The sequence below is a fragment of the Mixia osmundae genome (genome assembly GCF_000708205.1).
Source record: "Mixia osmundae IAM 14324 unplaced genomic scaffold scaffold_5, whole genome shotgun sequence".
In the NCBI taxonomy this organism is placed as follows: domain Eukaryota; kingdom Fungi; phylum Basidiomycota; class Mixiomycetes; order Mixiales; family Mixiaceae; genus Mixia; species Mixia osmundae.
The window spans coordinates 978,796-1,004,993 of record NW_014575559.1 but is presented as its reverse complement, the minus strand read 5'-3'; the positions used below and the strand labels follow the sequence as shown (position 1 = coordinate 1,004,993).

The following is a 26,198-nucleotide window of genomic DNA, read 5'->3' as shown; positions in this document are numbered from 1 at the left end:
TCCCCTATCGCTCACTTAGATGACTCAAAGAAATCGGACAGCAAGCAGAAATAGCCATGGCATTCAAGCGATTGCAAGCATGATCGCGGTACATTGCCACAGCTAGCTGCGCAGGATGAACTCTCAGGCCGTGCCGCCGTATTTGGGCACACACACGCCGCTATCGATCTTGCACATCATCTGCGCTGTCATGTCAGCATGCGCTGCATGAGCAACGATGCGCAGTACATGTTCGTGACAGTGAGCCATGTTCAGGTTGACACAATTGGTGCGCTTGACCGACTGCGCGCAGATCAAGTCAGCCAATCCCTGAAGACGTGCATCTGTGGCTTACCTCCATCTTGCCGGCGACGGTGGAGAGCGAGCAGAGAGCAAAGAGACCAGCGAATGTCCAGAGCTTGACCACCATCTTATCTTCAAAGGGTTGCAGAGAAAATCGAGAAGCGAGGCCTGACCTATCTGTGACGGCTGAGCGAGACACGATAAGCAGCCTCAGTGTTTCGTCGCAGCGAAGATGCATCGAGCCAACCAAAGCTAGATCACATGTTCTGATTTGGCCTCTGCCGTGCCCTCGCATGTCACCGGCTCGCCTGTAGTGCCGTGCATTAGCTCTAAGAGGCAGAGAGCACAGTGCTCTGGGTCTCACGCGGGAAGAGAGTCTGGCATTCGTCCGGGACGTCATCATCGGCGCACGTCATACTGAAGTAGTGGTGCGGTCAGCCGACAGCTGGACTTGACGTCATGTGGGCACCAACAAGACCGAGGCGTCGCCTTTGACCGATGCGACCTGCATTTGCCACAAGAAGACGTCCTGTTCTTGCTGTGAGCGCGCGATGTTGACCTGTGAGGGTGATACCAACTTGGATCCATGTGACCCGGCAGCAACGAAGTACTGGATCTCTGGAAGGTTTGGTCATGCGGAGACGTCTTGCTCTGGTGACGCGCAAGAGCGCATAAGGTTGGCCCGTCATCGGTTCGTTGGTGGTCGGCCAAGCCTCTGCTGAGCTTTCAGTCTTGCGCTAGCCCGAGAAGCTGGATAGCTTGCCATAGATTAGCCCGGGCTGTTCTTGATATTGCTGCTTCGTCTTAGTACGGGCCATGTTGGATCAGCGGAGAATGAGAACGACTCACGACAGTGAGCTCATTCTTTCTATTGAACCCGGCGTCGACAGTCCACTGTAAGATCGTGGTCACATCGCGTTCTCCTCCCTTTACTGATCATAAGCTCGCCGTTAACGAGGCTTGCTCAGGAGTGCGCACCGGTACTTTGCACTGCCGTTCGATGTCAGCGAGCCGGCAGCGCGCAGGGGGATGACATACTTTGGCATCGATAAGCTGTACATCGATAGCATACCAGCCATAAGGAAACTGCAGGGGAAGAGCCAGTGCCTGATGATACATGTTTGGATCTTGCGTTGGTATGGCATTGATTTCGATTAAAGAGATTGGCACGAGCACATAGAGTAAGGCGAGCATGCTCGTTCGTATGCTTGTTTTGCGTTGAAGTATTTTCGAAGACAGAGGCGAGACGTGATTGTTTGTCTGTCTTCGGGAAAGCTTGCGAGAGAGCGACGACAGCGATGGTAAGGCTTATCGCGATGAGGAGTCGTTTGTAAGACGGGAGGGCGCGTGAGATTGGTCTCCGCAGCGTGTAACAGCTTGTGATCACCAAAGCCGACATGCATTCGACTCTCAAATGATGTGCTCCACCTTTGCAATGTGAGGTCTGCCCTTGCAATCAAAAGGATCAGCTACATTTGAGAACATCAGCAATTGATCATGTAAAGTTGTGTCCAGGCTCACGATCGAAGATCTGCTTGCAATCATCCGGCACGTCGTCGTCTGTGCAAGTCATCCTGACCATGCAGCAGCAACTTGAGCAGCAGCTATAGCGACATCGCGAACCACTCACAAAACTTTTGTGTCGCCGAGCACGTGAAGATCAATTGTTTCCCACAAGAAGATGTCCTGATGATGTCGTCAGCATTACACAGCCTAGAAGCCAGGAATGCTGACTTGGATCCAGGTAAAGCGACAGCAACGATAGAACGGAGCTCTTGAGTTCTTGAACACGCGAGCTCGTTTGGCACGGCGGACGCGCATGAGTGCAAAGGGCAGACCGGTTGCGGGCTCAATTACCGTTGGCCAAGTCTCTGCTCGAGCTGCTGAGCGACGATGAAGAGCCGTGCTGAGACAGACGTGCCATCTTCTAGACCTAACTGTTGGTTTGTTTGCTGCAGCACCTTCAGCTCGGTCTTCTTGCTCGTTGGCAAAGACGAACTATGATGAGTTCGTGGTCCGTGCCAAAGCCAGCATCGAGTGTCCACTGCATCGCAAACTCTACCTCTTTGTTTCCAGTCTGTCCTTTCGTCAACATCGAGATACATGCCGGCGAATCGAGCGTACTGGATCAGGACACTACAGAACAGATCTGAGCGAGTCTACTGTGGTCTATTTGAAGGTACTGACACTAGCATCGAGGAGCTTGAGGTTGAGGTAGTACCATCCGTACGGAAGCAGAAGGGCCGGCGCCCGCTCTGTCAAGTGTGGAGAGATCGATGTTGGCACAGCTTTGCTGAGGGAGCTCGCAAGAATAATGAACAGGATCGACACTGTACGCATGCTGATGTAACGCTCGCTGCACAAGAGAAGACTGCTGAGACGAGCAAATAGACTGTCTGCCGGATAGATCGCTTGACAAGCTTGGCAAGAGCACAACGAAGCCGAGAGGAAAATTTCAAGCGCTGATAAGCGGACATGCTCGCACGCTGCGCCGCAGGACATGACGTCTCAGGTAGGGCACTTTGAGGGCTGAGACGTTCGGAGATATGGGCTCAGCAGTATCAGACTCTGAGGCCGACGCGGCGATAAGCAACTGAGGTTGAGAGTGTCTACTGAAAGCCGATCGCGGCAATGCTGACATGAGCCATATGCAAGCACCATTTGCATTGATGTTGTCGATGTGTGCCAGAAAGGCCGACTAAGTGAGCGTGCGCTAGCTGCAGCTTGAGCCAGACCAGTGACATCCCTTGCATGCAACATCGTGGTCAAGTTCAGCCGAATTGCGAAAGAAGGTATGCTGACCTCTTCGTAGCACGACCAGTATGTCTCGTAAGCACTGCAGCCGATACCCGCGCCGACAAGAGGCTGCCAAACCGATTCGAGCTCGAGCACTCGTACAAACCATTGGGCTTACCTTTTCAATGCCAAGACACATGACAGTTGTGCAAGCGATGGTGCAGGACGCAATGATGATCCTTGTCGTAAGCATCTCCGACCAGATAAGCGATGGCCAGACGAGCAAAACTGACGCGTCGTTGGCCGATGAAATCTGCATTGCGTACAGTGTAGCTACAGATCCCCCTTCGCGCTCGCCAGGTACTGCGCCGCCACATTCTTGACATCGAAATCCCAGAGCTGAGTCGGCAGAGGCGGCAAAGGTTCACCCAATTCATAGACAGGGTCAGCCATCTCTGTAGAGATGGAAGCGAAACCCCATCGTCTGCCGGCTCGGCGAATACGGTACTCTATCGCAGTACGATCTTGTTTCTGGACCCAGTCGGAAGGGAATCCGTCGAAATCCATCTTCCGTACAGAATCGATATGGGGCAACCGGTCGAGTTGCTCCAAGGTAGCTTGAGCTGATTGGGTGAGTTTGGGAACATGGTAAACATTCGTGTGGGGCTCGTAGATACCCAACGGCTTGGGCCCGTCGTCATCTTGATCGTCAGCATCCAGAGGCGCTTCAGGCGGCTCGTGTTCTGGGTTGACAGGCATGTTCCAGCCTTCCTTGACAGCTTCCACTTTGGTTATGGGCGTCAACTCGGTAGCAGTACGAAGCTTTTGCGGTCGGCCCAGACTTGCAGGCTCGACATTGTCCCGCCTGAAATGAAGCAGAGCGCTGTTCTTGCCTCGTATAGCTAGAGCATACTGGTGCATCCAATTTTCTTCGGTCAACTGGGCAGCTAGCTTGGTCTTTCGATTCGTGGCATTGTAGACGAGCGTATAAGGATCTTGTCCTGATCCACCGAATTGCACAGAGCCAGCCTGATAAGGTGCAAAAGTGCCTCTGGCGCTGTATGAGACCGAGGCAAGAGACTTGACCAGTCTGCTGCCTGTCAGACGGGAATGGAGTCGACTGCTAGGATCGGTCATGACCGAGTCCTCTCGCTCGTCACGTGAGAGTGGTTGGAGCGTCATGGCAGGCGCTAGAAGAGAGTTCTCGACTTCGTCTTCTGCTTCGTTGACGGCTCGCTCGCCGGGTGTCTTGCCTGCCGCTATGGAAGCGTCTTCATAGTAATCGTCAACGATCCATTTGCCATCTGCACGTCTGTCTTGGCATCAATCGTCACTTCTCGTGAAAGATGCTCACTTTGTATAGTCGTCGCACCGAACGCCTTGAAGAGCGTACGAGCAGGCAAGATATTCACCTGACGATGCCGTAGATTGGCATGAATGCGATCGAGTCGCGCGAGCAGATCTTTCTCCTGCTGAGTCGCAGATGTCTTGGTGATCCTCGGATTGTGTTTATAGAAGTACACCGAGTCACGGTATCCTTGCATCTTTGCCGCGTCAATACTGAGCACCCAGACTTTCTTCTTGTTCGCACGCGTTGGGAGCTCAAAGGTGGATATACGAAAGACACGGCCGTCTTGCAGAACGCCGTTCCTGTCTATCTTTCCTTCTCCACGCAGGTCGTCTTCAAGATCAGACTCTTCATCCAGAGGTCCGTCGTCTCCAGAAGGTGTAGCCAAGGCTGGCGTGGAAGACTGTCGCCGCAAGCCAGAGGGATTCCGGGCGCTTTTCTTGTGACTGCGATGTTGGGAGATGGAAATTGCAGGCGTCGTTGCGCCTGACTCTGTCACTTCGACGGCGTCTTCCCCTTCCTCATCATCTATCGGCTCATCCTCATCGTCATCGTCCGTGCCTGCTGTGTCTACAGGCGCCTTTTTGCGAGCAGCGCGTCGAGGCGTCGAGCGAACAGAAGGTGAGTCGTCTCTGAACGAGCTGGTCCTAGCTCGCTTTGGCCTGGCAGTCCCTCTCTCAGGCGTGCCAAAATCTGTCCATCCAATTCTACGGCTAAGCTCAAAGGCGAGCTGAGACGAGACAGGCGAACCTGATTCGGTATAGTCTTCATCTTGAGAGTCTTGCGCTGGCGGTTGTTCTGGCTCTTCACTGCTGAGCTTACGCGCTCGCTTACCTAGCGTGATGGAGATGCGGTTGCCAGACGGACTGCCCGTCTGCGCTGCTGTACGCTGCGGCCGTGAGCTCATGTTGTCTGCCGCGACGAGCTTCGTTCGACGCTTCCTCATTTATAAGTCACTTGTGGCCTTTACTGTCCGTAGTTTGGCCGGCCTGTGCTTCCACCGACTTTCGCAGTCTTTGATCGTTCCAGACTTCCCGTCCACACTCTCAGATCCTGCCATTAATACTCTTCAGACTCCGCTTGGCTTCAGTCTGCGCTGTCCTTCTTGATCGCCTTTGTCGCCTTTGTGCCACAAGGTCGGCCGACGCCATGGAGCCGGCTTTCCTAAAACACCAGCGGCTTTCTTACAGCTCGTTTCATCTCTGGCGTCCATCGTATCGATCACAGAGGCTCAGCCCTTCGAGCTTCTGTGACACCGATCTCACATGGGCCCGAGCGGCAACGCCATCTGCGCTCGTACCTTCATCGTTCGAGTATTTCTTGATCGCAACGTCCCCTTCGTTCGCTCAAACCTGATCCTCCACCTCGAAGATTTGTACGGCAAGATGGTCAACACAAAGATGGTCAACGGTGACTCGACGCTCATCAAGCGCAAAGATCCACGATCTACCGAGGGCATGAAAGCTTACACGGGCTACTTTGCCCAGGGCAACGTCGATAAGCTCGGCCAGGGCACTGCGGAAGAAGAGAAAGCAAGACTGAAGGACTATCAGAGCCTCGTCTCTGGATACTACGATGGTTTGCTGCTGCTCGATCTGGTATGAGCCCACGCTGATGCTGCTTCGTAGGTGTGACGGATGTGCACGTCCCCTCCCTGTCAGCCCTTGTCTCTATCTGACCTGGTCGAGACAGCTTCGAAAATGGCTGGGGACAATGCTGGCACTTCTGCACGTTCTACAAAGGCGAGCCTTTCAAGTAAGCTGACCTGCTCGAGCACATTGAGCGGCGCTAATTGCCAACGTCAGACAAGCCATCGCCCGCTACGAACACTACCTCGCTCTCCGCATCGGCATCACACCTGGCTCAAAAGTCCTCGATGTCAGTCATTACTCTCACGTCATCAATGTGAACCGGGCTCGAATGTCTAAGCAGGCGGGCTGTGGTGTCGGCGGACCTGCGACAGAAATTGCTCGCTTTACAGATGCTCACGTTACAGGTAGGCTATATCCGAGTACTCGTAGTATCGCATGCTGAGAGGAAAGCAGGCGTCACGATCAATGCGCATCAAGTCAAAAAGGCCAATCGATACGCTGCCGAGAAAGGCCTCTCACATCAGCTCAAGTTCGTTCAAGGCGACTTCATGTCGCTTGTCGACACGTTCGGAGAGAACACCTTTGACTATGTCTTTGCTTGCGAAGCGACGGTCCATGCGCCAGACGCAAAGGGCTGCTACTCTCAAATCATGCGGGTGCTCAAACCTGGCGGCGTCTTTGGCATGTACGAATGGGTCATGACGCATCGCTACGATCCGAGTAACCCTAAGCACGTCGAGATCGCTCGTCAGATCGAATTTGGAGACGGTCTGCCTCAGGTTCAGTGCGACCATTACTGATCAGCGCTGGCGCTGATCATGAGCTTCGTTGAAACAGATGCGTACAGCAGACCAATGCAAGGAAGCTGTGCTGGCTGCTGGTCTAGAAATCCTCTACGAGGAAGACCTCGCCGAGCGTGACTGTGGCAAGGCAAGCGATTCTGATCACATGCGTACATCGCTGACTTTACGTTCGAGCAGCCCTGGTACTACCCTCTCACGGGTGACATACGTCAAGCTCAAACATTCGCCGACATCTTCACCGTCATTCGCACGACTACACTCGCCATGTGGCTCACCTGTATCTTCGTCGGCTGGCTCGAATTCTTCAGACTTGCGCCAAAAGGCACGCGCGACTGTGTCGAATCACTCAGTGTAGCAGCCGCTTCCCTCGGAGAAGGCGGCAAGCTCGGCATCTTTACGCCCATGCAGATGATCATTGCCCGCAAACCGGAGTGACAACCTGTTCAATGCAACCTTTTGCGTCATTCCGTCGTCATGCCACTTGAGTTTCGTCGCAGCACTCCTATCTCGCGAAAGATCGTACCACTTTCCATCCTTGTATCGGCAAGCATCTTTTCCTCACCTCGCAGCAAGAGCAGCGAGCATGGTGCAAGCGCCCGCCGTCAATGGCAATCAGCTCGTGCAGCGTCGCAAGGAGTTGCGCTCGGAGGATGGCATGCAAAATTATTGCGACTACTTTGCCAATGGAAAAGTCGACCAACTCGGTCAAGGGACAATCGAACAAGAATCAAAGCGGATCAAAGAATACAAGAACGTCGTTGCGAGCTACTATGATGGCGTGACGGACATCTTCGAACAAGGCTGGGGCCAAAGTTTTCACTTTTGCACTTTCTACCGGGGCGAGCCATTCGGTCAAGCCATTGCACGTCATCAACACTATCTCGCTCTCCGCATTGGCATCACGCCAGGATCGAGAGTGCTGGATGTGCGATCTCGGATCTGTCGCTCGATCCTCAGCTGATCGTCTTGCAGGCCGGATGCGGTGTTGGCGGGCCAGCCACCGAGATCGCTCGCTTTACCGGTGCACACGTTACAGGTGAGGCAGCTATGACTTGAGCGATCTATGCCCATGTCTGCGTTGTCACGCAGGCGTGACGATCTGCAAGTATCAAGTTGCAAAGGCCAACAGGTACGCCGCAGAAAAAGGTCTGTCTAAGCAGCTACAGTTCGTCCATGCCGACTTTATGTCGCTCGTCGATACATTCGGAGAGAACTCATTCGATCACGTCTTCGTCGTCGAAGCAACCGTCCATGCACCCGACTGGCTCGCGTGCTACACCCAAATCATGCGCGTCCTCAAGCCAGGCGGTACATTTGGCGTATACGAATGGTGCATGACCGATCGATATGACCCTGCCGATGCCAAGCACGTAGAGCTCGCACGTCAGATCGAATTTGGCGATGGCATACCTCAGGTCTGACTGGCGTTACTCCAGCTTTCGACAAGCTGAAGCTCGGAGGTTATAGCTTCGCACGATTGCCGACTGTAAGGCTGCAATCAAAGGGACCGGCATGGAGATTGTCTTTGAGGAAGACCTCGCCGAACGTGAGATGGGCAAGGTGTGCCTCCAGATGTTCAAGATGAACAAGCGCTCATGCCAGCGCAGCCCTGGTACTACCCGCTCTCGGGCGATATCAGACAAGTGCAAAGCTTCATGGACATCTTTACCGTCATTCGCACGAGCAGTGTCGCCATGTGGCTCAGCTGTCTCTTTGTCGGTCTGCTCGAGTTGCTCAGACTTGCGCCCAAAGGCACGCGCGCTTGCGTCAAATCGCTCACAGTGGCAGCCTGGTCGCTTTCCGAAGCTGGCCAACTCAAGATCTTCACGCCGATGATGCTCGTTGTTGCTCGCAAGCCGCTCGCTGCCGAGTGAGTGTCAATGCGTAATGGACATGCATACAAGTCTGTGTTCGGTGGCTATACATGCGCTGGTACCGGGATGCCATCGAGGTGCAACAGACTGGCATCGTCAAGGCCGACATAGCGCGCAAAGATGGTTGCAAAAGCATTGCTGAACGCAAAGCCAGGCTCGTTGCTCGAATATCCTGCTCCAATGTCAGCTCGGCCAAGCGACTGAGCTGAAAAGCATACCGAAATCGAGGTGAACCTCTTCATTACGTTCGACAGCGTTGTACTTTTCCCAGATCTCGCCAGTCTTGAGGAAGATCTTGAGCATCATCGAAGTGTTGTTGGCTGCTATCCGCTTGGCGTCTTCTTTGAATCCATACCTATCCAGTCCGCTCACAGCAAAGTATTGCAGCGGCTCCCATGCGTACGGCGCATCCCACTGTACCCTTGTGTACCGATCCGAAGTCATCAATCCGCCTGCGACTTCGAGCCGTCGCAGAGCGTTCCTGCGTACTTTTGCGGCTTGCTCTGCGCTAGCCAGGCCAACGTGAAGAGGCAAGAACGTCGTACCGAAGCAGTAATCTGTTTGAGCCTCGCGCACGTGATCGTAGTCGTAAAAGAGTCCATCCCGCTCGTTCCACATATACTTGTTCACTAGCGCTTTCCTCTCTTCTGCTGCTCCGGTCCATCTCTTCGCCTCGGCAACTCGATTGAGCTTCTTTGCGATCATGGCCAGCTCGGTTTCCATCGCGTAAAGTAAGGAATTGAGGCAGACGGGATTGATGTCGAGTACTTTTGCACCAAACATGCCGAAGCGGCGAGACGTGTCGAAGCCCGATTCGCGCATCGCTCGATCATTGTCAAAGTACTCTGCAGTCAACTGATCGGTCTCCGGATCGTATCGTTTCAGAATATCGTAGTCGGGTATGCCTTCTCTCCAATGCGCTCGATAGTAGGCTTTGACGCGGTCGTGAGCTGTCTTTCCGTCTGAATCCTTTTCGTGCGAGTCAACCTCGGGCGGCGCAGAACCCGGACGTCCGAGATCGAAGAAGCGCGACAAGCCCGTCGACCGGACGAAATGGGGACCTTGTGTCCAATATGCGTAGTAGGTCTTGGCTGCTGCGTAGGCGTGCGCAAGCCAAGCTTGGTCTTGATGGAAGCGCTGATCACGGACGACCATGGTTGTGTAGAAAGGTAGTTGCGAGCGTGACAAGTAATAAGTCCTGCATGCCAAGCTTGGGGGATGAGTGACAATGCCTCGTACAGACAGCCTGCACCTGCCTGTTGCCATTCAATATAAATCCGTAGTGATCGATGCTGTAGGTGTAGGCGTCTAGCGTCGACTGCGCCAGATGGGTGAGACCGTCCGCTTGGATGCCAAATGTCGCCAGAGATCCGTCCCAGGCATACAGCTCGGCAAATCTGCCGCCCGGTACAGGATACGGGTACGGCAACCACAGAGCACCATGATGACCGTTCACAGCATCAACACTGAGTTCTCTGAGCTGTATCACTTCGACCTTTGCACGATCGGCGGGTAAATTGAGCGTGTCGATGATGAGCTTGACTTTGGCCGCATCCTCTGTAGGCGCGACATACAGCGGCCACTTGTCCTTATCGCTCCTGAGTGGCCATTTGGGATCTTCGACGATAGCGAGGATATCCGAGGGTGAACGAGTGAGGACAGTCCACTTCATCTTGATGTAGCGTAGCATGTCGTTCAGCTGTTCTCGTGTCGCCATGTTGGCCGTCGAAGTGCTCGATAGCGAACATGTTGTGCTTGCACTTGAGCTGCTTTGAGACCGTGGCTGCGCCTGGGCCAGTCGTCCGCCGCCCATGATGATGACGGGTAGGATGAGGTAGGACGACCGCGCACTGGTTTCCTCGGGTTTCCTCTTATAGACATGATCGTCGTTCGCGCGCACGATGAATGGTCTATGACGTCCTCCCTGAGGTGGCCTCAGCCTCGTTCCCTTGCCAAGTCTGTGCCCAGGCCATCGCGGGGCCTTCGAGTCTGCATTGAACCCTCTCGGATGACATTATATTCCATATAGCATCATAGACCTCAATATCTCTGATCAAGAGCAGACGGAACCCCCGGCGTGGTGCCTCTCCCATTGTTCCACGCCCTGGCTCGTAGATCAGAGGTCATTCGCAACGTTTTGCATCCGCAACTACAAGAAGCTCGTCGTATGCAAGATCAAGAGCATTGCAGATGTTAAATGCTCGCGGACTATAGCGAACGGTCTTGCTGCTGCTTTGCTATGTGGCTGCATAAGCGATGGCAAGAATAACTGATGTGTCATCCTCGCATTCGGTGGCCGATACTACACTCCATTCGGCCTTGCATCTGTCATCAGTCGTCAAGACAGCAGAGTTCCGGTAAACCCCGCGCCGGGTAACATGCTCACTATCGCCCTGTTTCATCTTTGCCTGCCACAACAGAGTATCAAAGCCGCTCACTTGCTCCTTGAGCTTTGCAAGTCGGTCTTTTCAAGCTAGCAAGATGAAGGCCTCCGCCATTGTCTCGATCGTCGCAGCCCTGTGTGCTACAGTCTCTGCCCTGCCGAGCAGCGTCCAGGACAAGCGTAGCGTTGGTGACCGTGCCACCGGCAGCGCCCTCGATGCTCGCGCTACGGGACCTACCTGGGGACCGGATCTTGCCATGTACTTCATCTCGAGCACAAAGAAAGGCACACCCATCGACGTGGAGTCCGAGCCTTACATTGCTTACTTTCATGCAAATATCAACCATCATGACAACGTGAGCTAGTGGTTTCTAGCGATCATTCACATAGTTGAGCACAAGCACTTGCAGAGTATGACCATCTTCCATCCGATGCTTGGCATTACCGCCAAATGGGAGTCCTCAAACGCTTCAAAGGACGGCAAAGTGATCGAAAATTGCTATACAAGTAAGCGACGCTTTGCCCCTTTGCATGCAACCATAGTGCTTAATGAGCTAGCCAGTCACCGGAGGTGGAGAGTATCAGCCCCTTAATCCTGGCGACAGCGTCGTCATCTGCTTCCGCTTCCGGCGCTGGTCGGTTCAGTTCTCAAGCTGGTTTCTCAAGTCGACCAACGTGCACGACTCTGATGGCGTAGGTCCTGCGCCGCACGCTCTTTGCTCACCGCTGAAGATTGGTATAATTACAGTTCAGCGTCACGATTGAGCAGTCCCAGTGGGTGCACCGCATCCATGATCTAGCTCTGCTAACTGCTCCTCGCAGGCTTACCATGAATGGCGACAAGCTCAAGCAAGATTTCGGACCTCTTGCCTAGTCATATTGCCGCGATCGTCTGCGGCACGGGCCGAGAATGTCCATGCAACCTGTGATTGTTGCCACCTTATCGCGATCAGATGTCCCTCAGCTGCGCTTTCCGAACGAAGTCTGGACTACTGTGCGTTGATGACGGAGATGTCGCACTGATCAGTCAGTAATCAGGGTCAGGTGCTACGCAAGCCGACATGCTATATCATCCAAACTCGGCACGGATCTCGCGCAGCTTTGATCGGCTTTCAAGCATCAGTGACTTTTGCGTTCACCGCAATCCATCGATATCTATCGCGAGTTCGCGAGCTAATTCGATGGTGTAGCACATGACGTTGTCCAGCCATGTCTCAATCTCCTTTCTCGCCGTGACTGCGCATCTGCATGTCGTGCAGTCTTTACTCTGACAGATGCTTAATTTCTTCGCGCAACATCAACGCAATGCACTGCGTGCTCGCTATGACAGCAGAAGCCCGGCTGGTCACGGCACATCTGTCGTTGGCGATATAAGCCAAATCACAGAAGGATAGAACGGGCAATTCAGTCGGCAAAATCGTCTCATGTAGCGTACAAAGCTGCCAAGCCTGCTGGTCACTAACGTCAGATGCATCTCGAATGGCAATGATGAGCTGATAATGCGCTGCAGACAAGGTCGCGCGCCATTCGTCGTCGGCACTATCGCTTATCGATCAACTTCGCAACGATCGTTCACAGCACACTGTTTTACAACGGATCTGACGCATCCTCTTTGCTCGCAACCCCGCTTGTAAATCGCTTCGCTATGATACCTGTCGTGGATAACGCTCAGTGTCTCTGTCGCAATCGCGGCACGAGCAACCAGAATGCGCGACCGTCGTCAAAGGGATCATCGCTTGGCGGTGATCGTCTCACAGACGCTCTCAGCCAGGAAAATACGATCGGACGCTCGCAACGACAGAACGTCCAGCGATTTGGGTGAGCTACTAAGCTTGCAAGATGAAGAACACAGCAGTCCTCTCTATCGTTTCGGTTCTGTGCGCTACTGCGTTCGCCTTGCCCAGCCAGGTCGGTAACCAAGCCGCCGATGAAGGTCTCGATCGCCGTGCTGTAGGACCTCTGTACGGCCCAGACTTCGATATCGTCTTTGTTGCGAGCGTCTCAGCCGAGAAACTGTACGATCCTAATACTCAGGCTTACAACGCTCAATTCCGTGCCCATATCAACCATCACAACAATGTAGGTCGACTTGTCACCATTGGCATCCTTGCTGAAAGTCTTGGACAGGCTATGGACATCTTCCAGCCCGGCCCTTACATCCGAGCCACATGGGAATCGTCGGGTCAAGCAAAGTCTAACGGTGATCATCTCGAACATTGCTACACGAGCAAGCATTCTACTCTCTCGATCGTGGAACACCAGTGCTGATGTCAATGCTGCAGTCTCTGGAGGCGCAGAATTCCGCCCTCACAACCCAAAAGACACTGTCGTGCTCTGTTTCCGCTTCAAGCGCTGGTCGGTCAACTTCTCGAGCTGGTGGCTCAAGTCGACCAACATCCTCGATAACGATCTTGTGAGTCATGCGGACTCAATGATCAACAGTCTGACCTGCGGACATATGCAGGATCCGGAAGTTCCCGTCAATTCTGCGTCGGTTTTCTCGTCTCCTGCGGCCCTGACTGCGCTGATTTTTCGACATAGGCTCTTCGTCAATGGCCAGAAGCTCCAGCAGGACCTGGGACCCCTAGTCTAGACATGAGGCTAGTTTCAAGCTGTGTGACATGCTGCGAGTATAGATGCATCAGTGACTTCTGCATTTATCGATATCCATCGCGGTTGATTTTCAGAGTGTAGCGCACGTCGTTGTCCAGCTGTGTCCCGATCTCCCTACCCTGCATGTCGTGCAGTCTTCAGACTGATAGATGCTTATATACTTCGTCGAAGCAACATGAAAGCAATGCACTGCGTGCCCGCTCTAACAGCAGAAGCCCCCCTCGCGTTACGACTTGACGACTATTGTCTCATCTCCTCTTTGCAATGCAAGTCAACGAGCTCAGCTCTTGTTTGTTGACCAGCTACGAGAATGAGAGCTGCCGTTGTGCTCGTCGGTCTCGCAGTGTGCGCCGCTGGCTCTGCTTTGCCCACCACCGAGCAGAACACACCCAATGATGGTCTCCAAGCTCCCAGCCTTGTTCCCACGAATCATGCTGTCGGACCTGTTTTCGGACCAGATCTCAGAGTGTTCTTTGTTGCAAGCAGGGTGACAGACAAACAGTTCGACCCGAGTTCGCAGATCTACGCTGCCAGATTTGAAGCGCATATCAATCATCGCAATAATGTGGGCCAGTACTGAACGACTGGTAGACACAAAATCATTGGCTTATGCAGGCCATGGACATCTTCTATCCCGTCGAAGGCGTCACGGCAAAGTGGGAATCATCAAACGTCGCCAAATCAGACGGTGATCTGCTTGAGCATTGCTACACAGGCAAGCGCTTCGCACCTGCAGGACAAATTGCTGATGGAATGACCAGTCGCTGGAGGAGGACAGACCCAAAGCCCTAATCCCGAAGACAACGTCGTAATCTGCTTCCGCTTCAGGCGCTGGTCCGTCGTGTTCTCTAGTTGGTGGCTCAAATCGACCAATGTACACGACAAGAACGACGTGAGTCATTCGTCGTGTGCTGCATCTACACGTCTCAGCGCCCTTAGCAGATTCTCGTGGAGTTCGTCGAGTCCGAGTGAGTGCTCCGTGCTTGATCTGCTGCACAACTGATTGCTGGGTCCAGTCTCTATGTTGACGAGGTTAAACTCAAGCAAGACTATGCCCCGCTAGTTTGATCAACGATCGTGCGAATGTTTGCTGCGCCGCGACAATGCAAACATGCAAGCGGAGTCTTCGATTGCCTAGCCTCTGCGCTCCCTGAACCGGGCACCAGACAAAACACCGAATGAGATCTCAGTGATCGCTCTCGCTACTTACACGATCGCACGCCGCCGGGCTTTGCACTTCGTCTTCGCATACTTTGTAACAAGCACCATCACGCGATGATCTGGTAATTTGGCTTTACCGCGAGCGGCAAGTGCGCTATCGCGATGCAACCTAACATCAATTTCTTGTCTCCTTGTTGTCGCAAGCAAGCCAGCTCAATTCCTCCTCTCTTCACGAGCTACGAGTATGAGAAGCGCCGTTGTGTCCGCGTTGCTCAGTGTCTGGTGCGCTACTGTAGCCGCCTTGCCGAGCTATGCGTCAGACAGAAACAAACTAGACCTTCTAGCAGGCGGCAACGGCGTCGAACGCCGTGCGGTGGGCCCTCGATACGGACCAGATCTCAACATCTACTTTGTTGCAAGCCCGGCTCCAGGCGCAGCTTTTGACCAGAATTCGATCGCTTACATTGCTAGATTCCAAGCTCATGTTGACCATCAGACTAACGTAAGCCATGCCTCTTGAACCGCATCCGCGTGACTGTACGTAGTTGCAGGGTATGAGTATCTACAAGCCAATGCAAGGCATCAGAGCAAAGTGGGAATCTTCGAACGAATCAAAAACCAATGGCGATCTGCTCGAGCATTGCTACACAAGCGAGCAACGCGCAACTTGTACACGTCGCAAAGCTAATGTGCTTCAGTAGTCACTGGTGGTGGACAGTATGAGATCTTGAACCCCCAAGATAACGTTGTGATTTGCTTCCGCTTCAAGCGCTGGTCGGTCACCTTTTCGAGCTGGTGGTTGAAGTCGGCCAATGTGCACGACATGGACGATGTAAGTCGCTCGCTCTAGTCGACTGAGCAGTGCGCACAGGAATTGGTGAAATTGGTGCAGTCCAAGTATGTGATTCGTGCGTGATCTGCCATGCGCTGATCGCCAGGTGTAGCCTACTCGTCGACGATCTAAAGCTCAAGCAAGATCATGGCCCGCTTGCCTAGCACCGGCGAAAGTCTTACCGACAGCGGGCTCGCGCGGGAATGCATCGTTGCCGTTACTGCCACAGATTACATGATCAGAGTATGCTTAGTCGTGATTCGTCTTGCGCGTGGTATCATCGACTGCGAGAGACTTGAGTCATCTTTGCGCTGAATTTGCCATCGATATTTGCGCGCAGCCAGTCCAGTGCATCAACAGCGATGTTGGGGCAATCGTCAACCGATAGGTTGATGGCAGCTTTGCCAGTCTCTGGGTTGCGCAATGCATTGACGAGCCTCACGAGAGGACCGCCGGTGATGTCGGCGAGACCTCGTAATTCTAGGGCCTGAAGGTTGTTACAGCACAAGAGGGCTTCGACATCGAGGTTGCTCAAACATGATCTGGGGCCGACGTTGATCGATCTGAGATCTAGCGGCCTGTGCCGCAGAAGCGCAGAGAGGGCGTGACCCTCCAATCCGTGTCCGTCTACGGTGAGATGTCGCAGCTCCTGGCAGCTCGACAGCGTCTCGACGAGACTCGGCGCAGCCTGACCAGCCTGAAAAGAATACTTTAGGGCTTGCAGAGAGCTCGGCAGGCTGGCTATGCCGTAATTGACAATAGTTGCCTTTTGCAAGCTCTGGCAGTGCGCGAGGGAGAGAAGGGGGCCATCGGCGATCCTGCGCTTGTCAGAGATGACGAGATATTGCAGACGAGGTAGGTCGTATTTGCGCTCTGACGAAGTATTTGGTTCGAACCAGGAGGCAAAGGGTTGATCGATTCCAGGGCAGCAGTCTTGGAGAAGTAGACTTCTGACATTGCTGTACCAGTCGCGTCGGACGGGATGGCCGCGGACGAGTTTACCGGCCTCGGAACTGATTGTGCACTCCAGCATGGTAATCTCTTCGATAGGATGTGCCCGGTTCTTATCGTAAGGGTGTAGGACCTCATACGGCCCGATATCAAAATCTTGCCAGCTTGCGCCCCTAGGGCCCAGTCTGATGGTACGAGAACGAGGGAAAAACTGCAGCAGAACCTCGAGCGGAACGCCGCAACGTGATATGCCCAGAGAGACGTGGACTAGGTTGCTTGCAACGTTGTGAATGAGAGCATTGACATCTTCCGTGATGTCTTTACAGCTTAGCGATGTGAGAGCGTGACCTGCAAAGGCCGAAAGACTCATGCCTTTCGAGAGGGCAAATTTCTCATAGCTCTCGAAAGAGTCTATACTCGCAACAAGGTCGGTTAGATGAGATTTGCCGAGTCTGTCTTGCCAGCGTTTCATCTTCTGCAGGTTGCGACGATGGCTGCTCACGACCTCGAAGCGCTGCCAGAATGTAGCGTCATACTCGATGATATCGTGGAAACGTCTGCAGACACGCTGCAGTCTCGAGAGTTGGAGATTTTGATTTGCCACGCCGGATGCCGACGCGATGTTGTACTTGAAGATGAGTGCGATCACCTCGACAGGCAGACTGTCGAAGAGATTGCTAGCCAGTTGTGACGGCACAATCTGCGCGAGCTCATTCTGCAAGACAGTCTGGGCAGTGGGAGTGCTGCGGATGATGGCCTCTTGCATGAATGCGCGCGCTTTATCGTACTTGCCTCTTTTCGCGAGGATCTTTGCGGCGCGATAGTAGCCCTGCTCGAAATGTGAGGCCCGACCACGCTCAAGTATGGTATGCGCACCATTGGCTTGTCAGGCGCAAGTCTGACCATCTGCTGGGCATCGGTAAGAGCGGTTCGCCATTGATCACTCGCGTCCTTTGCTATTGCACGCAAGTCGAGCAATCGCAGGTCAGGCGACTTGCTGAGCGCGACATCGAGCAGTGCTATTGCTTCAGAGTACTTCTGGCTCGCGATGAGCGCCTTGGCTTGCTGCATAGACTGCACCGACGAGGGGATCAGCCGGCTTGGCTTGGCTTGGGGGGCATGTCGCCATCGCGCGCGCCTCCACAGCAAAGTTTTTCGGCGTCAGGCGGACTGTGCACGACTCGGGAGGTTGCTAACATGGTGAACGCACCGCACGGAGGAGTGCTCAAAGACCTCATCGTCCGTGATGCAAGCAAGAAAGCTGCTCTCCTCGAAGAATCGCACGGACTGCCCGACATTTCCCTGGCAGAGCGACAGCTATGCGACCTCGAGCTCCTCATGTCTGGCGGTTTCTCACCGCTCGAAGGCTTCATGAACGAAGCTGATTACACGAGGTGAGCTTGCATTGCGGCAATGGCGCGTGCATGGGATCAACAGGAGATGACAGCGTCGTCGAGAATCTGCGACTTGCTGATGGCACTCTTTGGACAATGCCAATCACCTTGGACGTCGACGAGTCCCAAATCAGGTCGCTCGGACTCAGAGCGGGAGCTCGCATCACGCTGCGGGACTTTCGCGACGAGCAAGCGCTCGCTATACTCACAGGTCAGAAAGTCTTGGCACCCTGGACCGCGTCGGCTGACCGCTAGCTCAGTGACGGACGTCTACAAGCCTGACAAGTCTAACGAGGCTGTCAAAGTCTTTGGCGCAGACGATCTCGCTCATCCTGCTGTCAAGTACCTGCACGCAACAGCAAAAGACTACTATGTCGGCGGTTCCGTCGAAGCCATCGCTGCGCCCGTACACTACGACTATGTAGCCCTCAGATGTGAGCGGCATGCATCATCAGCGATTCCACAGCTGATACACACAACCGCTTCACAGATACACCTGCTGAGCTTCGCGCACACTTTGTCAAGCTGGCTTGGCGACGTGTCGTTGCTTTCCAGACCCGGAATCCCATGCACCGAGCCCACAGAGAGCTCACTGTCCGAGCAGCGCGTCAGAACCAGGCTAACTTGCTCATTCATCCCGTTGTCGGCCTGACCAAGCCCGGCGATGTCGACGCTTTCACTCGCGTGCGCGTTTACGAAGCCATCATCAAGACTTATCCCAACGGTATGGCCGCCCTGGCGCTCTTGCCGCTCGCCATGCGCATGGGAGGACCTCGTGAAGCTATCTGGCATGCTATCATTCGCAAGAACTTTGGCTGCTCGCTCTTCATCGTCGGTCGTGATCAGTTCGTCGTCATCTTGCTTGCTGGAGCGATCCTGATCAGGTGACACAGCGCTGGACCGGGCAAGTCATCCAAAGGCGTCGACTTTTACGGACCCTATGATGCGCAAGAGCTCGTCACAAAGTACTCGAAAGAGCTGGATATCGAGATGGTGCCCTTCCAGATGATGACCTATCTGCCCGGATCAGACGAGTACCAACCCATTGACGAAGTGCCAAAGGGTACCCAGACGCTCGACATCAGCGGTACCGAGCTCCGTCGAAGGCTCAAGACCGGTGCTGTGAGTCTCGCGCTGTGCTACCGCTGTAGGGAAAGGCTGAAATAGCAAGGAAGCCCATCCCCGATTGGTTTTCCTACGATGCCGTCGTCAAAGTGCTCAGAGAATCATACCCGCCTCGCAACAAGCAAGGCTTCACGAGTGTGTCTTCTGCCATTTGCGCTCGCCCGCGTAACTGACTGAGAGCATGTACAGTCTTCCTCACGGGCTTGTATAATTCCGGCAAAGATACCATCGCGCGTGCATTACAAGTTTCGCTCAATCAGCAAGCCGGTCGAAGCGTCTCTTTGCTCCTCGGCGAGACTGTCCGATCGGAGCTGTCGTCAGAGCTCGGCTTCACTCACGAAGACCGTCATAAGAACATCCAGCGTATCGCCTTTGTAGCGTCAGTTCCTCTTGCTGCCCAGACCATGTCGCACGCTTACGAAGCCGGTGTGTCGCGACAGTGCTGAGCTGTCAAGAGCTGGCGCTGCCGTTATCGCTGCACCTATCGCGCCATTCGAAGCCTCGCGCAAAGCCGCAAAGGAACACGTCTTGACCAATGGTGGTGCAGGCGGTGGCACATTCTTCCTCGTTCACGTTGCTACGCCTCTGGCCTACTGCGAGAAGACAGACAGAAGGGGGACATACAAGCGTGCACGCAATGGTGAAATCAAGGGCTTCACAGGCGTCGGTCAGTCTCTTGCTCTGACCGGCCTGAGCCCAATCTGATGAGACGACAGACGACGTATATGAGGATCCGGAAAAGCCAGATCTGGTCGTCGATATGTCGAAACAGACCGCTTCGGAGATTGTGCACCAGATCGTTCTGCTGCTCGAAGCCAATGGACTCGTCTAGATAGAGACCGAGATAGAACAAAGCCAAGAGAGCCACACATGCGAATTGCATTGAACATATGTCAAATGGCTGCTCGATCGCTCTGGGCTAGATCCAGCTCAACCATTCGTGCGCGATGCCGCGTTTGGCGTCTGACCACGCGCTCTAGAGATGATGTCCCCTCTGATGGGCGCAAAATAGAGCCGCTCGAAAGCAAGCATCGCCGCGCTTGGACGGTTTCCTGCTACTTGGCTGATAATTCATGCTCGTGGCATGCAGCGAGCGATCACGATCACACTGAGCACATGTTAGCAAGCGTCTGGTATAGCTCAAGCGTCGAGGCTGTGTCGGCGCCTTTGAGCCAGATACGTCCGTTGACGCCGATGGCGAGCTCAAACGGCATCTTCTTGCCTAGCTCACTGAGCGCTGCATCTTTGTCAGCAAGCAATCTGCGCTTGCCCAGAAACGTCAGTGATCCCTCGACCGATCGAAGCACCGGCACGCACTCTCGGCATTTGCGTAGAGGCACGTCGCGTAAGATCATGCCGCCCTCCAACTCGCCAAAGCCAGCTGACTTTTGCGTGGTGGGATCATAGCACTCGATCTCCGGTTCGACAAAAGCATATGCTAAGCTCACACGAGCATACACTGCTGCTCCCAACTAGACGAGAGCGCGGAGATAAGAGCGTGAGACTGCGGAAACGAGGTGAAAAATGAGGAGAGCTTACGTTGAGCTGCGGTTTTGAACGTTTGGTGGCACCCTGAAAAGCGAGTGCGTCTAGGTTGGCAGGCTGAGAAGCACCGATATCGACTCTGTAGCCCTCTGCGCCTCTGTACGTCACAAAGCCGATGACGGACTCTGACGGGGAGGGATTGTACTAGTCAAACGACCATGCGCCCATCAGCGAATTCAGCTAATGAGCTACGACGACGGACGCGTTTTCCGGCCGAATCGATCCAGAGGGACTGTGTGAGCTCTGCAGACTCGGTCTGCCTGTTCGTAGAGAGCGTTTCTTGGCCCAGCAAGCCAGACTTGATGACGGTGACAGTGGAAGCATTGTCGTCTTTATTCGACTTGTTGCCGTGTAGCGGACCAAGATGACCCAAGCCTGGGCCTAGCTTGACGATCGATATGGCATCTGACGGTCGTGGGGCAGTCTCGCCGGGCAAAACAAACGTCATCAGCTCGGGCGAGCCGTCGACAAGTCGTCGTCGACTTTGAAGCGCGACGTGTTCGACTTCTTACGACACTTACTGCTCGCACCTTGCGGTCACTCAAGTGCCGAACAGGTAAAGCCAGCTCTTGGTCTCAGTCTACTGCGGAGGACTGGCACTGTCCTTCCTGCGCGTCATATCTCACAGGACGTCAGAGGAGCAAAGCTTGCACAGGCGACCACGAGGCTGCGGGGAGAGCGCGCGATCAAGTCAATTGGACGAGACCAGCTACTCGATGCCCTCATCTTCGAGCCAGCTGACTTGAGCTGGCCTTTCGACTCATCTCAGCCTTCCTCTGACTTCGAAACGCATCAGGCTTGCCGACAGACACTGCTGCCGAGCCACAGCTTGAGCTATTCTTGGTGCCCCAAATGGAAACTGCAGGACGAGAAGCAAATCGGGCGCCAGGCAGAGATCCTGAGCCTTCGCCTGCCGTGCCTAGAGAAGCACTGGAAGCGTACATGCAAGCCATGCTCGGCCCACAACGAAGCGCGTCTTCACTTTCTCACGGTACGCCTCCCTCGACAGGCGCAGGCTATCACGAACACTCGGGCCTGCGCTCGATGCCGATGAGACTAAAATCGGAAGACGGCTTCGCGTTCGGTCAAGGCGCTTCTCGAGCGGGATCGGGATCATCTGCAATGAGTCTCGACGGACAGATGCTCAATGGTGGGCACCATCAGCTCAACACGGCCCTCACTCTCGATACGACACCCGCCAAAGAGGGTTACTACGATTCTCCGGTCAGTATGCTCAACAGTGCCATGTTGCCTACCCCGATGCCGCTGCCCGAGTTGGGCCACTCTCAGTCGGCTCAGCAGGAGTACCGACACGATCTGCTCGTGCCTGAAGAACATAATACTTGGGATTACGCTTCAAGCGAGGGTGGCCCTCCCTCCGAGTACGAAGACTTTGAGCCTTCTGCCAACTTTACACACGCTGAATACAACGACGCGAGCTCGCATGTGCCCTCGCATGACGCATTCACTCAGCACCAGCAGCAAGGCCATGCGCAAGGCGACGTCTTTCTCTCTCAAATGCAGCTCAAAAACCTTAGCTTAGGTATAACATCTGGTTGTCCAAGTAAGATCTTGCTCATGAAACATGAGCAGAAGCAAAAGCAAAGTCGCCCAGTCATTCTGCAGGTCAATTCATCGATAGCGTCAGGACAGAGTCGCCCAGCGCTCTACCGTCCTCTACGCTACATCAAGGAGCTGCCTCAAAGCAGGACAACAAGGACTATCGTTTTCCGCTCTATCAACCCGGTAGAGGCGATACCCTGAAGCCGATAGAAGACTTTACTTTCTCGCCTTCTGCCAAAGAGCCCCCGCGAAATCTATCGCCTGACGACCGTGCTTGGCTAGACTCGCTGGCATCGAGAAGCAGCAGTGATTCGCATCAAAGACTCACGTCTTCGCCGCCTTCACTGGCAGTAGACGACTCCCAAGCAAGGGATAATCCTTCGGCCGCCGCCGTTTCGAGGACGAACGCGAATAGCTATAGTCCCAACGGACGTATCATCTCGCCACCTCTTGCCAAGCTGTCGATTCCTGACTTCACAGGAGGAGCGGCGGATTCTATTGCTGCACATGCGCCGGCCGAAGTGCCTAATATCTCCTTCCATGGTGCGACTCCCAACACCGCCGTGCCGCCCACAGCTCTACCGAGACACTACATGCCTGCCAAATCTGGCCAACAGAGGTCGACGAGCGAGAAGGAATCACTCTTCTGGTCGCTTGTTCAACAGCAGCAAGATCAAGAAAGGCAGCAGTTGCAAAATCTCCTTCAAGCTCAACCTCAATCCCATGCTCCAGCTGCGCAACAGTCGTTTTTGTCGGGTCGTAACCCGATAAGACAGCGCTCAAAGTCTGATGTTGGCCCAATATCGCCCACTGCTACGTTTCATCCGATGGATGCCGTTTTCCCAAGGTCGAACGCTATCGACCCTCGCCAATTAGATCGACTGCAACCTGCGCCGTGGCAAGAGCAAGCAATAGACGATGAGATTATGTCCGAAAGCGATGACGCCTTCAGCGCCTACTCTCAAGGCGACGTTTCTGGCGATGAAGATATGAGAACACGCTCTAGCGCTGCTGGACCTCACAAAACGAGACGAAGAGGAAGCCATGTGAGAGAACGTGCTTCGCCTTTTCCGACTACGCCTGCCATTCCTTCTCTACCCTCACCATCGCCCTATCATCTGACAGCGGACAACTTAGCTGCTGATTATTCGCTCAGGAGAGCTCATAGCAGTAATGCGCTCAACCGACATCGCGCTAGTCTGAGCGACACCACTGGCATGTATTGGCCAAGCCATGTCCAGCCTCAGATGCCATATACTGCCGGGATACCGCAACCTGGCTCAGCCTGGCCAGGCCCGATGGCTCACCCGCAATATCAAGTTGCAGACTCGAGCGAGCTCATGGCTCGATATGGGCTTCTTGTACCGCCCAACACGATCAACGTACCCGCTCTATCGCCCTTTCCTGGATCAATCTCGAGATCTAATAGCGTCCTGTCAAGCTCGTCTTCTGCTATCAGCAGCCACGACGATGGATCGTATTACGAATCGGGACCCTCACGTCAAGTGCATAGAAGGACGGGATCGAATCAGTCTAGCGCAGCGGGCGCTCAACCGCTCCATTGGGAATCGCAAACGACGGAAGCCACTCGTGCAGCTGCAGAAGCAAGAAGGAAGCCAGGTACTCAGGCCAAATTCGAGTGCGAGTTCTGTGGTCAGACCTTTACACGTCGTTATAATCTTGCGGGACATCTCAACTCTCACCTCGGTGCTCGACCTTTTGAGTGTGACTATCCAGAGTGTGGCAAGAGGTAGGCTAAGCTCTTTTCGACGATGCAAGAACGAGCTAATGGATGAGCAGCTTTGCGCGCGCACACGATCTCAAACGGCACGCTGGATTGCACGCTCCTATCGAAAAGTATCCCTGCGTATGCGGTCGCAAATTCAAACGTCAAGACGCCTTGCAACGCCATCGTTCGTGCTCTCTCCACTTGCTCGCGCAACTCAAGCTGATCTGTTTGCGAGTCAGACAAAAGTGAAGCTGGAGCTACTTGTGCGCAGGAGATGAGTTCTCAAAACGGAGACGCCTATTGAACAAACGCATGGACATTCTGTGCTCTTGATGCTATTGCTTTGCTCAAACATGTTGTTGCTCGCTTGTATTCGAACATGTCCCATTTCTGCAAAGACGGATGATACAACCCAACCTCAACTATCAATGATCATGACATCTGGCTGTGCCAGGCTCCAGCGTGCCCAGTCCACGCTGTCCTTGCCGTCTACAGGTTTTGTGGTCGGAAGAGATAAGCGAGAATTTGTACTTATGGTCACTTCGTCATCGCTCGCGTTCATGAGGTATTTGCCAAATGGATCCTCGTCGATATCTGTGAGGGATTCGGCATAGTCAGAGTTGTCCTCTTCGGAAGATGTCGATCCGTCGGAGAAGGGCGGTGTCGCCTTTGGCGGAGGGGATGCGCCCACGGTTGGCGAATCCATGTCGTCTGACTTGACCGCGTCGCCTTGCGGCTCTGTCCAGCTGAAGGCCGCGAGCCCCGAGACGAGAGTCCGCAGCTCGTCCGGCCCTCTCGCAGCTCGGCGAGACGCCAAGCTGGACGAATTTAATTTGAGCGCGAGCTTGGGCACTGGCTTCTGCAAGTTCGAATCTTGCCCTTCCTCTTCTTCCTCGTCTTCCTCGCGAGGACCGACAGATCTGACTAGGGCAGCTTGGAGCATCGTTCCGCCTGGAGAAGATACGGGTGGGCCGGCGGGTGACATGGGCGGTCGCGCGCCCGAGCCTCCAATGGCAAAATAAGAATCTATCGAGTTTGGTCTGGTTTGCTTGGATCGCTCTCGATCGATGAGGGATGTGTGTAATTCTTGCGCGATCTGATAGGCAAGCCATTGTGGCCTGGGCGCCATGTGACCTTCGGCCTGAAGATGTTGTCGCGTGACATCGGCCGAAACAGATTCCTCTGGCATTGGCTCCCACGACGGCTTCTTGAGTACTGATCGTGTTGGCCGACTACTTGATACGACGGGTACGGATGATCGCCTCTGAGCAAGTCGAGATTGTGTGGCATTGCTCGCTGAGGGCGAGGATGGCGCTGGTGGTGAATTGATAAAGTAGTACTGTATCTGCGTGCCTCTCAAAGAGAATAGCTTCGGGAAGTGTACAGCCTGCTCATTCATGTCAGTCTGGCCAGCTTGAGGATGAGAGCGACCATACTTTTTTGGGCGAGGCAGAGCCGGATGGAGTACGCGCGCCAGACGAGAGCGTAGATGCAAAACTAGCCCGCCTGTTGCTGCAAGGTCTACGCGCAGGCAAGGACGAGATATCATCTGTCGACATGGCCAGCGGAGAGCTGACCATCGCCCGTGGTGATGATGGCTTCTTCAGACTCGACAGTGTCCGCGAGACCGGACAGGTAGACGATGGCGGTAGGCTGGTCGATGCCACTGACTCCGCTGACCGTAGACTGCCTGGGGTGACCGCTTCGACAGGCATGAATATACTCAACGTGAGACCAAGGAGACGCTCGGTCTCTTTGTAGCTGCTGATTTTTCGCACCTCAAAACGCCCGGAATGAGCAGATCGACTATGCAACTGCTGAAGTCGTCATAAGGCGCTGCTCAGCTGAATCTCGACCAGCGCAACAAGATCTTCGATTCTCAAGATCATTGCCGACTTGGTAATTAAAACAGTCGAGACCGTGCCTGTTCTAATCAGCCTCTGCCTGTGCACCGCTGCTGCCGGCCTGCTTGCTTATTCCAATGATCGTTCTTTCATCTCGCTCCGCGATTCCGCTGGTCCACGAAATGACGAACAACCGTCTTTGGAACCTTGTTCAGTAGTCAGAGGTCTGGCCCGTTCTTCAGCTTTCCGTGACCGAGCACTGGCCATCTTTTCACCGAGCTGTTGGTCCGCGTAGCCAAAACCGGCGCTCGCTTTGGGCGATCTATCGCGATGGCGCGATGGAGTCGAGTGCGTCAATTGATTTCGCGCTTCAGCCATTTTCTACAGCCTCGCTAATGAAGAGCCTCGCTAAGCCGAGAGAGG

At 54.3% G+C, this 26,198-nt stretch overlaps 16 protein-coding genes across 16 annotated transcripts; 8 read left to right on the top strand and 8 right to left on the bottom strand.

The window, feature by feature from the left end:
- Positions 1–51: 51 nt before the first annotated feature.
- On the bottom strand, positions 52–576 carry L969DRAFT_87643 (uncharacterized protein). The gene is made up of 4 exons (XM_014712745.1): positions 530–576; positions 335–468; positions 229–282; positions 52–180 (listed from the first exon to the last, which is right to left on the bottom strand). The coding sequence occupies exons 2-4, from the start codon at positions 407–409 to the stop codon at positions 124–126; spliced, it is 186 nt and encodes a 61-aa protein (XP_014568231.1). The 5' UTR covers positions 410–468; positions 530–576; the 3' UTR covers positions 52–123.
- On the bottom strand, positions 170–1,584 carry L969DRAFT_460189 (uncharacterized protein). The gene is made up of 9 exons (XM_014712744.1): positions 1,321–1,584; positions 1,261–1,272; positions 1,132–1,209; positions 1,046–1,076; positions 861–997; positions 756–811; positions 647–699; positions 530–590; positions 170–468 (listed from the first exon to the last, which is right to left on the bottom strand). Exons 1-8 carry the CDS (start codon positions 1,474–1,476, stop codon positions 535–537), a joined length of 579 nt encoding a protein of 192 aa, XP_014568230.1. The 5' UTR covers positions 1,477–1,584; the 3' UTR covers positions 170–468; positions 530–534.
- On the bottom strand, positions 1,440–2,957 carry L969DRAFT_460269 (uncharacterized protein). Its single transcript, XM_014712743.1, has 8 exons — positions 2,470–2,957; positions 2,407–2,418; positions 2,282–2,359; positions 2,204–2,234; positions 2,017–2,153; positions 1,913–1,968; positions 1,804–1,856; positions 1,440–1,751 (listed from the first exon to the last, which is right to left on the bottom strand). The coding sequence occupies exons 1-8, from the start codon at positions 2,782–2,784 to the stop codon at positions 1,693–1,695; spliced, it is 741 nt and encodes a 246-aa protein (XP_014568229.1). The 5' UTR covers positions 2,785–2,957; the 3' UTR covers positions 1,440–1,692.
- A 394-nt stretch (positions 2,958–3,351) lies between these two features.
- Positions 3,352–5,273, bottom strand: L969DRAFT_82296 (uncharacterized protein; the record flags this gene model as incomplete). Its single annotated transcript, XM_014712742.1, has 2 exons — positions 3,352–4,322; positions 4,373–5,273. The coding sequence occupies 2 exons, from the start codon at positions 5,271–5,273 to the stop codon at positions 3,352–3,354; spliced, it is 1,872 nt and encodes a 623-aa protein (XP_014568228.1).
- A 67-nt stretch (positions 5,274–5,340) lies between these two features.
- Positions 5,341–7,547, top strand: L969DRAFT_461657 (uncharacterized protein). Its single transcript, XM_014712741.1, has 7 exons — positions 5,341–5,944; positions 5,995–6,007; positions 6,059–6,121; positions 6,172–6,362; positions 6,412–6,737; positions 6,796–6,888; positions 6,939–7,547. The coding sequence occupies exons 1-7, from the start codon at positions 5,632–5,634 to the stop codon at positions 7,194–7,196; spliced, it is 1,257 nt and encodes a 418-aa protein (XP_014568227.1). The 5' UTR covers positions 5,341–5,631; the 3' UTR covers positions 7,197–7,547.
- Positions 6,999–8,727, top strand: L969DRAFT_460441 (uncharacterized protein). The gene is made up of 5 exons (XM_014712740.1): positions 6,999–7,686; positions 7,734–7,797; positions 7,851–8,176; positions 8,229–8,321; positions 8,369–8,727. Exons 1-5 carry the CDS (start codon positions 7,345–7,347, stop codon positions 8,633–8,635), a joined length of 1,092 nt encoding a protein of 363 aa, XP_014568226.1. The 5' UTR covers positions 6,999–7,344; the 3' UTR covers positions 8,636–8,727.
- Positions 8,410–10,713, bottom strand: L969DRAFT_87632 (glycoside hydrolase family 37 protein). Its single transcript, XM_014712739.1, has 3 exons — positions 9,892–10,713; positions 8,854–9,833; positions 8,410–8,807 (listed from the first exon to the last, which is right to left on the bottom strand). The coding sequence occupies exons 1-3, from the start codon at positions 10,446–10,448 to the stop codon at positions 8,680–8,682; spliced, it is 1,665 nt and encodes a 554-aa protein (XP_014568225.1). The 5' UTR covers positions 10,449–10,713; the 3' UTR covers positions 8,410–8,679.
- Positions 10,714–11,116: 403 nt separating this feature from the next.
- Positions 11,117–11,892, top strand: L969DRAFT_94710 (uncharacterized protein; the record flags this gene model as incomplete). Its single annotated transcript, XM_014712738.1, has 5 exons — positions 11,117–11,374; positions 11,429–11,525; positions 11,581–11,711; positions 11,767–11,792; positions 11,841–11,892. The coding sequence occupies 5 exons, from the start codon at positions 11,117–11,119 to the stop codon at positions 11,890–11,892; spliced, it is 564 nt and encodes a 187-aa protein (XP_014568224.1).
- A 965-nt stretch (positions 11,893–12,857) lies between these two features.
- Positions 12,858–13,611, top strand: L969DRAFT_94709 (uncharacterized protein; the record flags this gene model as incomplete). Its single annotated transcript, XM_014712737.1, has 5 exons — positions 12,858–13,097; positions 13,146–13,245; positions 13,301–13,431; positions 13,483–13,508; positions 13,560–13,611. The coding sequence occupies 5 exons, from the start codon at positions 12,858–12,860 to the stop codon at positions 13,609–13,611; spliced, it is 549 nt and encodes a 182-aa protein (XP_014568223.1).
- A 330-nt stretch (positions 13,612–13,941) lies between these two features.
- Positions 13,942–14,699, top strand: L969DRAFT_94708 (uncharacterized protein; the record flags this gene model as incomplete). Its single annotated transcript, XM_014712736.1, has 5 exons — positions 13,942–14,196; positions 14,247–14,346; positions 14,393–14,523; positions 14,574–14,599; positions 14,648–14,699. The coding sequence occupies 5 exons, from the start codon at positions 13,942–13,944 to the stop codon at positions 14,697–14,699; spliced, it is 564 nt and encodes a 187-aa protein (XP_014568222.1).
- Positions 14,700–15,036: 337 nt separating this feature from the next.
- On the top strand, positions 15,037–15,493 carry L969DRAFT_49250 (uncharacterized protein; the record flags this gene model as incomplete). The annotated part of the gene is made up of 2 exons (XM_014712735.1): positions 15,037–15,294; positions 15,344–15,493. 2 exons carry the CDS (start codon positions 15,037–15,039, stop codon positions 15,491–15,493), a joined length of 408 nt encoding a protein of 135 aa, XP_014568221.1.
- A 408-nt stretch (positions 15,494–15,901) lies between these two features.
- On the bottom strand, positions 15,902–17,646 carry L969DRAFT_48962 (uncharacterized protein; the record flags this gene model as incomplete). Its single annotated transcript, XM_014712734.1, has 2 exons — positions 15,902–17,404; positions 17,452–17,646. The coding sequence occupies 2 exons, from the start codon at positions 17,644–17,646 to the stop codon at positions 15,902–15,904; spliced, it is 1,698 nt and encodes a 565-aa protein (XP_014568220.1).
- Positions 17,647–17,772: 126 nt separating this feature from the next.
- L969DRAFT_94705 (uncharacterized protein) lies at positions 17,773–19,926 on the top strand (the record flags this gene model as incomplete). Its single annotated transcript, XM_014712733.1, has 9 exons — positions 17,773–17,969; positions 18,023–18,180; positions 18,230–18,403; positions 18,460–18,814; positions 18,863–19,091; positions 19,145–19,229; positions 19,284–19,473; positions 19,535–19,761; positions 19,811–19,926. 9 exons carry the CDS (start codon positions 17,773–17,775, stop codon positions 19,924–19,926), a joined length of 1,731 nt encoding a protein of 576 aa, XP_014568219.1.
- Positions 19,927–20,024: 98 nt separating this feature from the next.
- Positions 20,025–21,258, bottom strand: L969DRAFT_49438 (uncharacterized protein; the record flags this gene model as incomplete). The annotated part of the gene is made up of 6 exons (XM_014712732.1): positions 20,025–20,157; positions 20,202–20,354; positions 20,412–20,566; positions 20,634–20,783; positions 20,842–21,121; positions 21,224–21,258. The coding sequence occupies 6 exons, from the start codon at positions 21,256–21,258 to the stop codon at positions 20,025–20,027; spliced, it is 906 nt and encodes a 301-aa protein (XP_014568218.1).
- A 233-nt stretch (positions 21,259–21,491) lies between these two features.
- Positions 21,492–24,235, top strand: L969DRAFT_17572 (uncharacterized protein; the record flags this gene model as incomplete). Its single annotated transcript, XM_014712284.1, has 4 exons — positions 21,492–22,182; positions 22,233–23,952; positions 24,003–24,115; positions 24,171–24,235. The coding sequence occupies 4 exons, from the start codon at positions 21,492–21,494 to the stop codon at positions 24,233–24,235; spliced, it is 2,589 nt and encodes an 862-aa protein (XP_014567770.1).
- Positions 24,236–24,293: 58 nt separating this feature from the next.
- L969DRAFT_74994 (uncharacterized protein) lies at positions 24,294–26,072 on the bottom strand. Its single transcript, XM_014712731.1, has 2 exons — positions 25,368–26,072; positions 24,294–25,318 (listed from the first exon to the last, which is right to left on the bottom strand). Exons 1-2 carry the CDS (start codon positions 25,644–25,646, stop codon positions 24,350–24,352), a joined length of 1,248 nt encoding a protein of 415 aa, XP_014568217.1. The 5' UTR covers positions 25,647–26,072; the 3' UTR covers positions 24,294–24,349.
- Positions 26,073–26,198: the final 126 nt, after the last annotated feature.

Excerpts from the sequence above, each read along its gene's own strand:
- L969DRAFT_87632 (XM_014712739.1), bottom strand. The coding sequence starts at position 10,448 with ATGGGCGGCGGACGACTGGCCCAGGCGCAGCCACGGTCTCAAAGCAGC. Across the intron at positions 9,834-9,891 it reads TTTATATTGAATGGCAACAG|GACTTATTACTTGTCACGCT; the intron begins GCAGGTGCAGGC and ends CTTGGCATGCAG. Across the intron at positions 8,808-8,853 it reads AGAGGTTCACCTCGATTTCG|GATATTCGAGCAACGAGCCT; the intron begins GTATGCTTTTCA and ends ACATTGGAGCAG.
- L969DRAFT_74994 (XM_014712731.1), bottom strand. The coding sequence starts at position 25,646 with ATGCCTGTCGAAGCGGTCACCCCAGGCAGTCTACGGTCAGCGGAGTCA. Across the intron at positions 25,319-25,367 it reads GCTCTGCCTCGCCCAAAAAA|GCTGTACACTTCCCGAAGCT; the intron begins GTATGGTCGCTC and ends ATGAATGAGCAG.
- L969DRAFT_87643 (XM_014712745.1), bottom strand. The coding sequence starts at position 409 with ATGGTGGTCAAGCTCTGGACATTCGCTGGTCTCTTTGCTCTCTGCTCG. Across the intron at positions 283-334 it reads CCGTCGCCGGCAAGATGGAG|TCGGTCAAGCGCACCAATTG; the intron begins GTAAGCCACAGA and ends ATCTGCGCGCAG. Across the intron at positions 181-228 it reads TGGCTCACTGTCACGAACAT|ATGATGTGCAAGATCGATAG; the intron begins GTACTGCGCATC and ends ATGACAGCGCAG.
- L969DRAFT_461657 (XM_014712741.1), top strand. The coding sequence starts at position 5,632 with ATGGGCCCGAGCGGCAACGCCATCTGCGCTCGTACCTTCATCGTTCGA. Across the intron at positions 6,122-6,171 it reads TACAAAGGCGAGCCTTTCAA|ACAAGCCATCGCCCGCTACG; the intron begins GTAAGCTGACCT and ends TGCCAACGTCAG. Across the intron at positions 6,738-6,795 it reads TTGGAGACGGTCTGCCTCAG|ATGCGTACAGCAGACCAATG; the intron begins GTTCAGTGCGAC and ends TCGTTGAAACAG.
- L969DRAFT_460269 (XM_014712743.1), bottom strand. The coding sequence starts at position 2,784 with ATGTCCTGCGGCGCAGCGTGCGAGCATGTCCGCTTATCAGCGCTTGAA. Across the intron at positions 2,154-2,203 it reads ACAGTTAGGTCTAGAAGATG|AGACTTGGCCAACGGTAATT; the intron begins GCACGTCTGTCT and ends CAGCTCGAGCAG. Across the intron at positions 1,857-1,912 it reads CTCGGCGACACAAAAGTTTT|GATGACTTGCACAGACGACG; the intron begins GTGAGTGGTTCG and ends CTGCATGGTCAG.
- L969DRAFT_460189 (XM_014712744.1), bottom strand. The coding sequence starts at position 1,476 with ATGCTCGCCTTACTCTATGTGCTCGTGCCAATCTCTTTAATCGAAATC. Across the intron at positions 1,077-1,131 it reads GAAAGAATGAGCTCACTGTC|CAATATCAAGAACAGCCCGG; the intron begins GTGAGTCGTTCT and ends AAGACGAAGCAG. Across the intron at positions 812-860 it reads GCCGGGTCACATGGATCCAA|GACGTCTTCTTGTGGCAAAT; the intron begins GTTGGTATCACC and ends CAGCAAGAACAG.
- L969DRAFT_460441 (XM_014712740.1), top strand. The coding sequence starts at position 7,345 with ATGGTGCAAGCGCCCGCCGTCAATGGCAATCAGCTCGTGCAGCGTCGC. Across the intron at positions 7,798-7,850 it reads TACCGGTGCACACGTTACAG|GCGTGACGATCTGCAAGTAT; the intron begins GTGAGGCAGCTA and ends GTTGTCACGCAG. Across the intron at positions 8,322-8,368 it reads CCGAACGTGAGATGGGCAAG|CCCTGGTACTACCCGCTCTC; the intron begins GTGTGCCTCCAG and ends ATGCCAGCGCAG.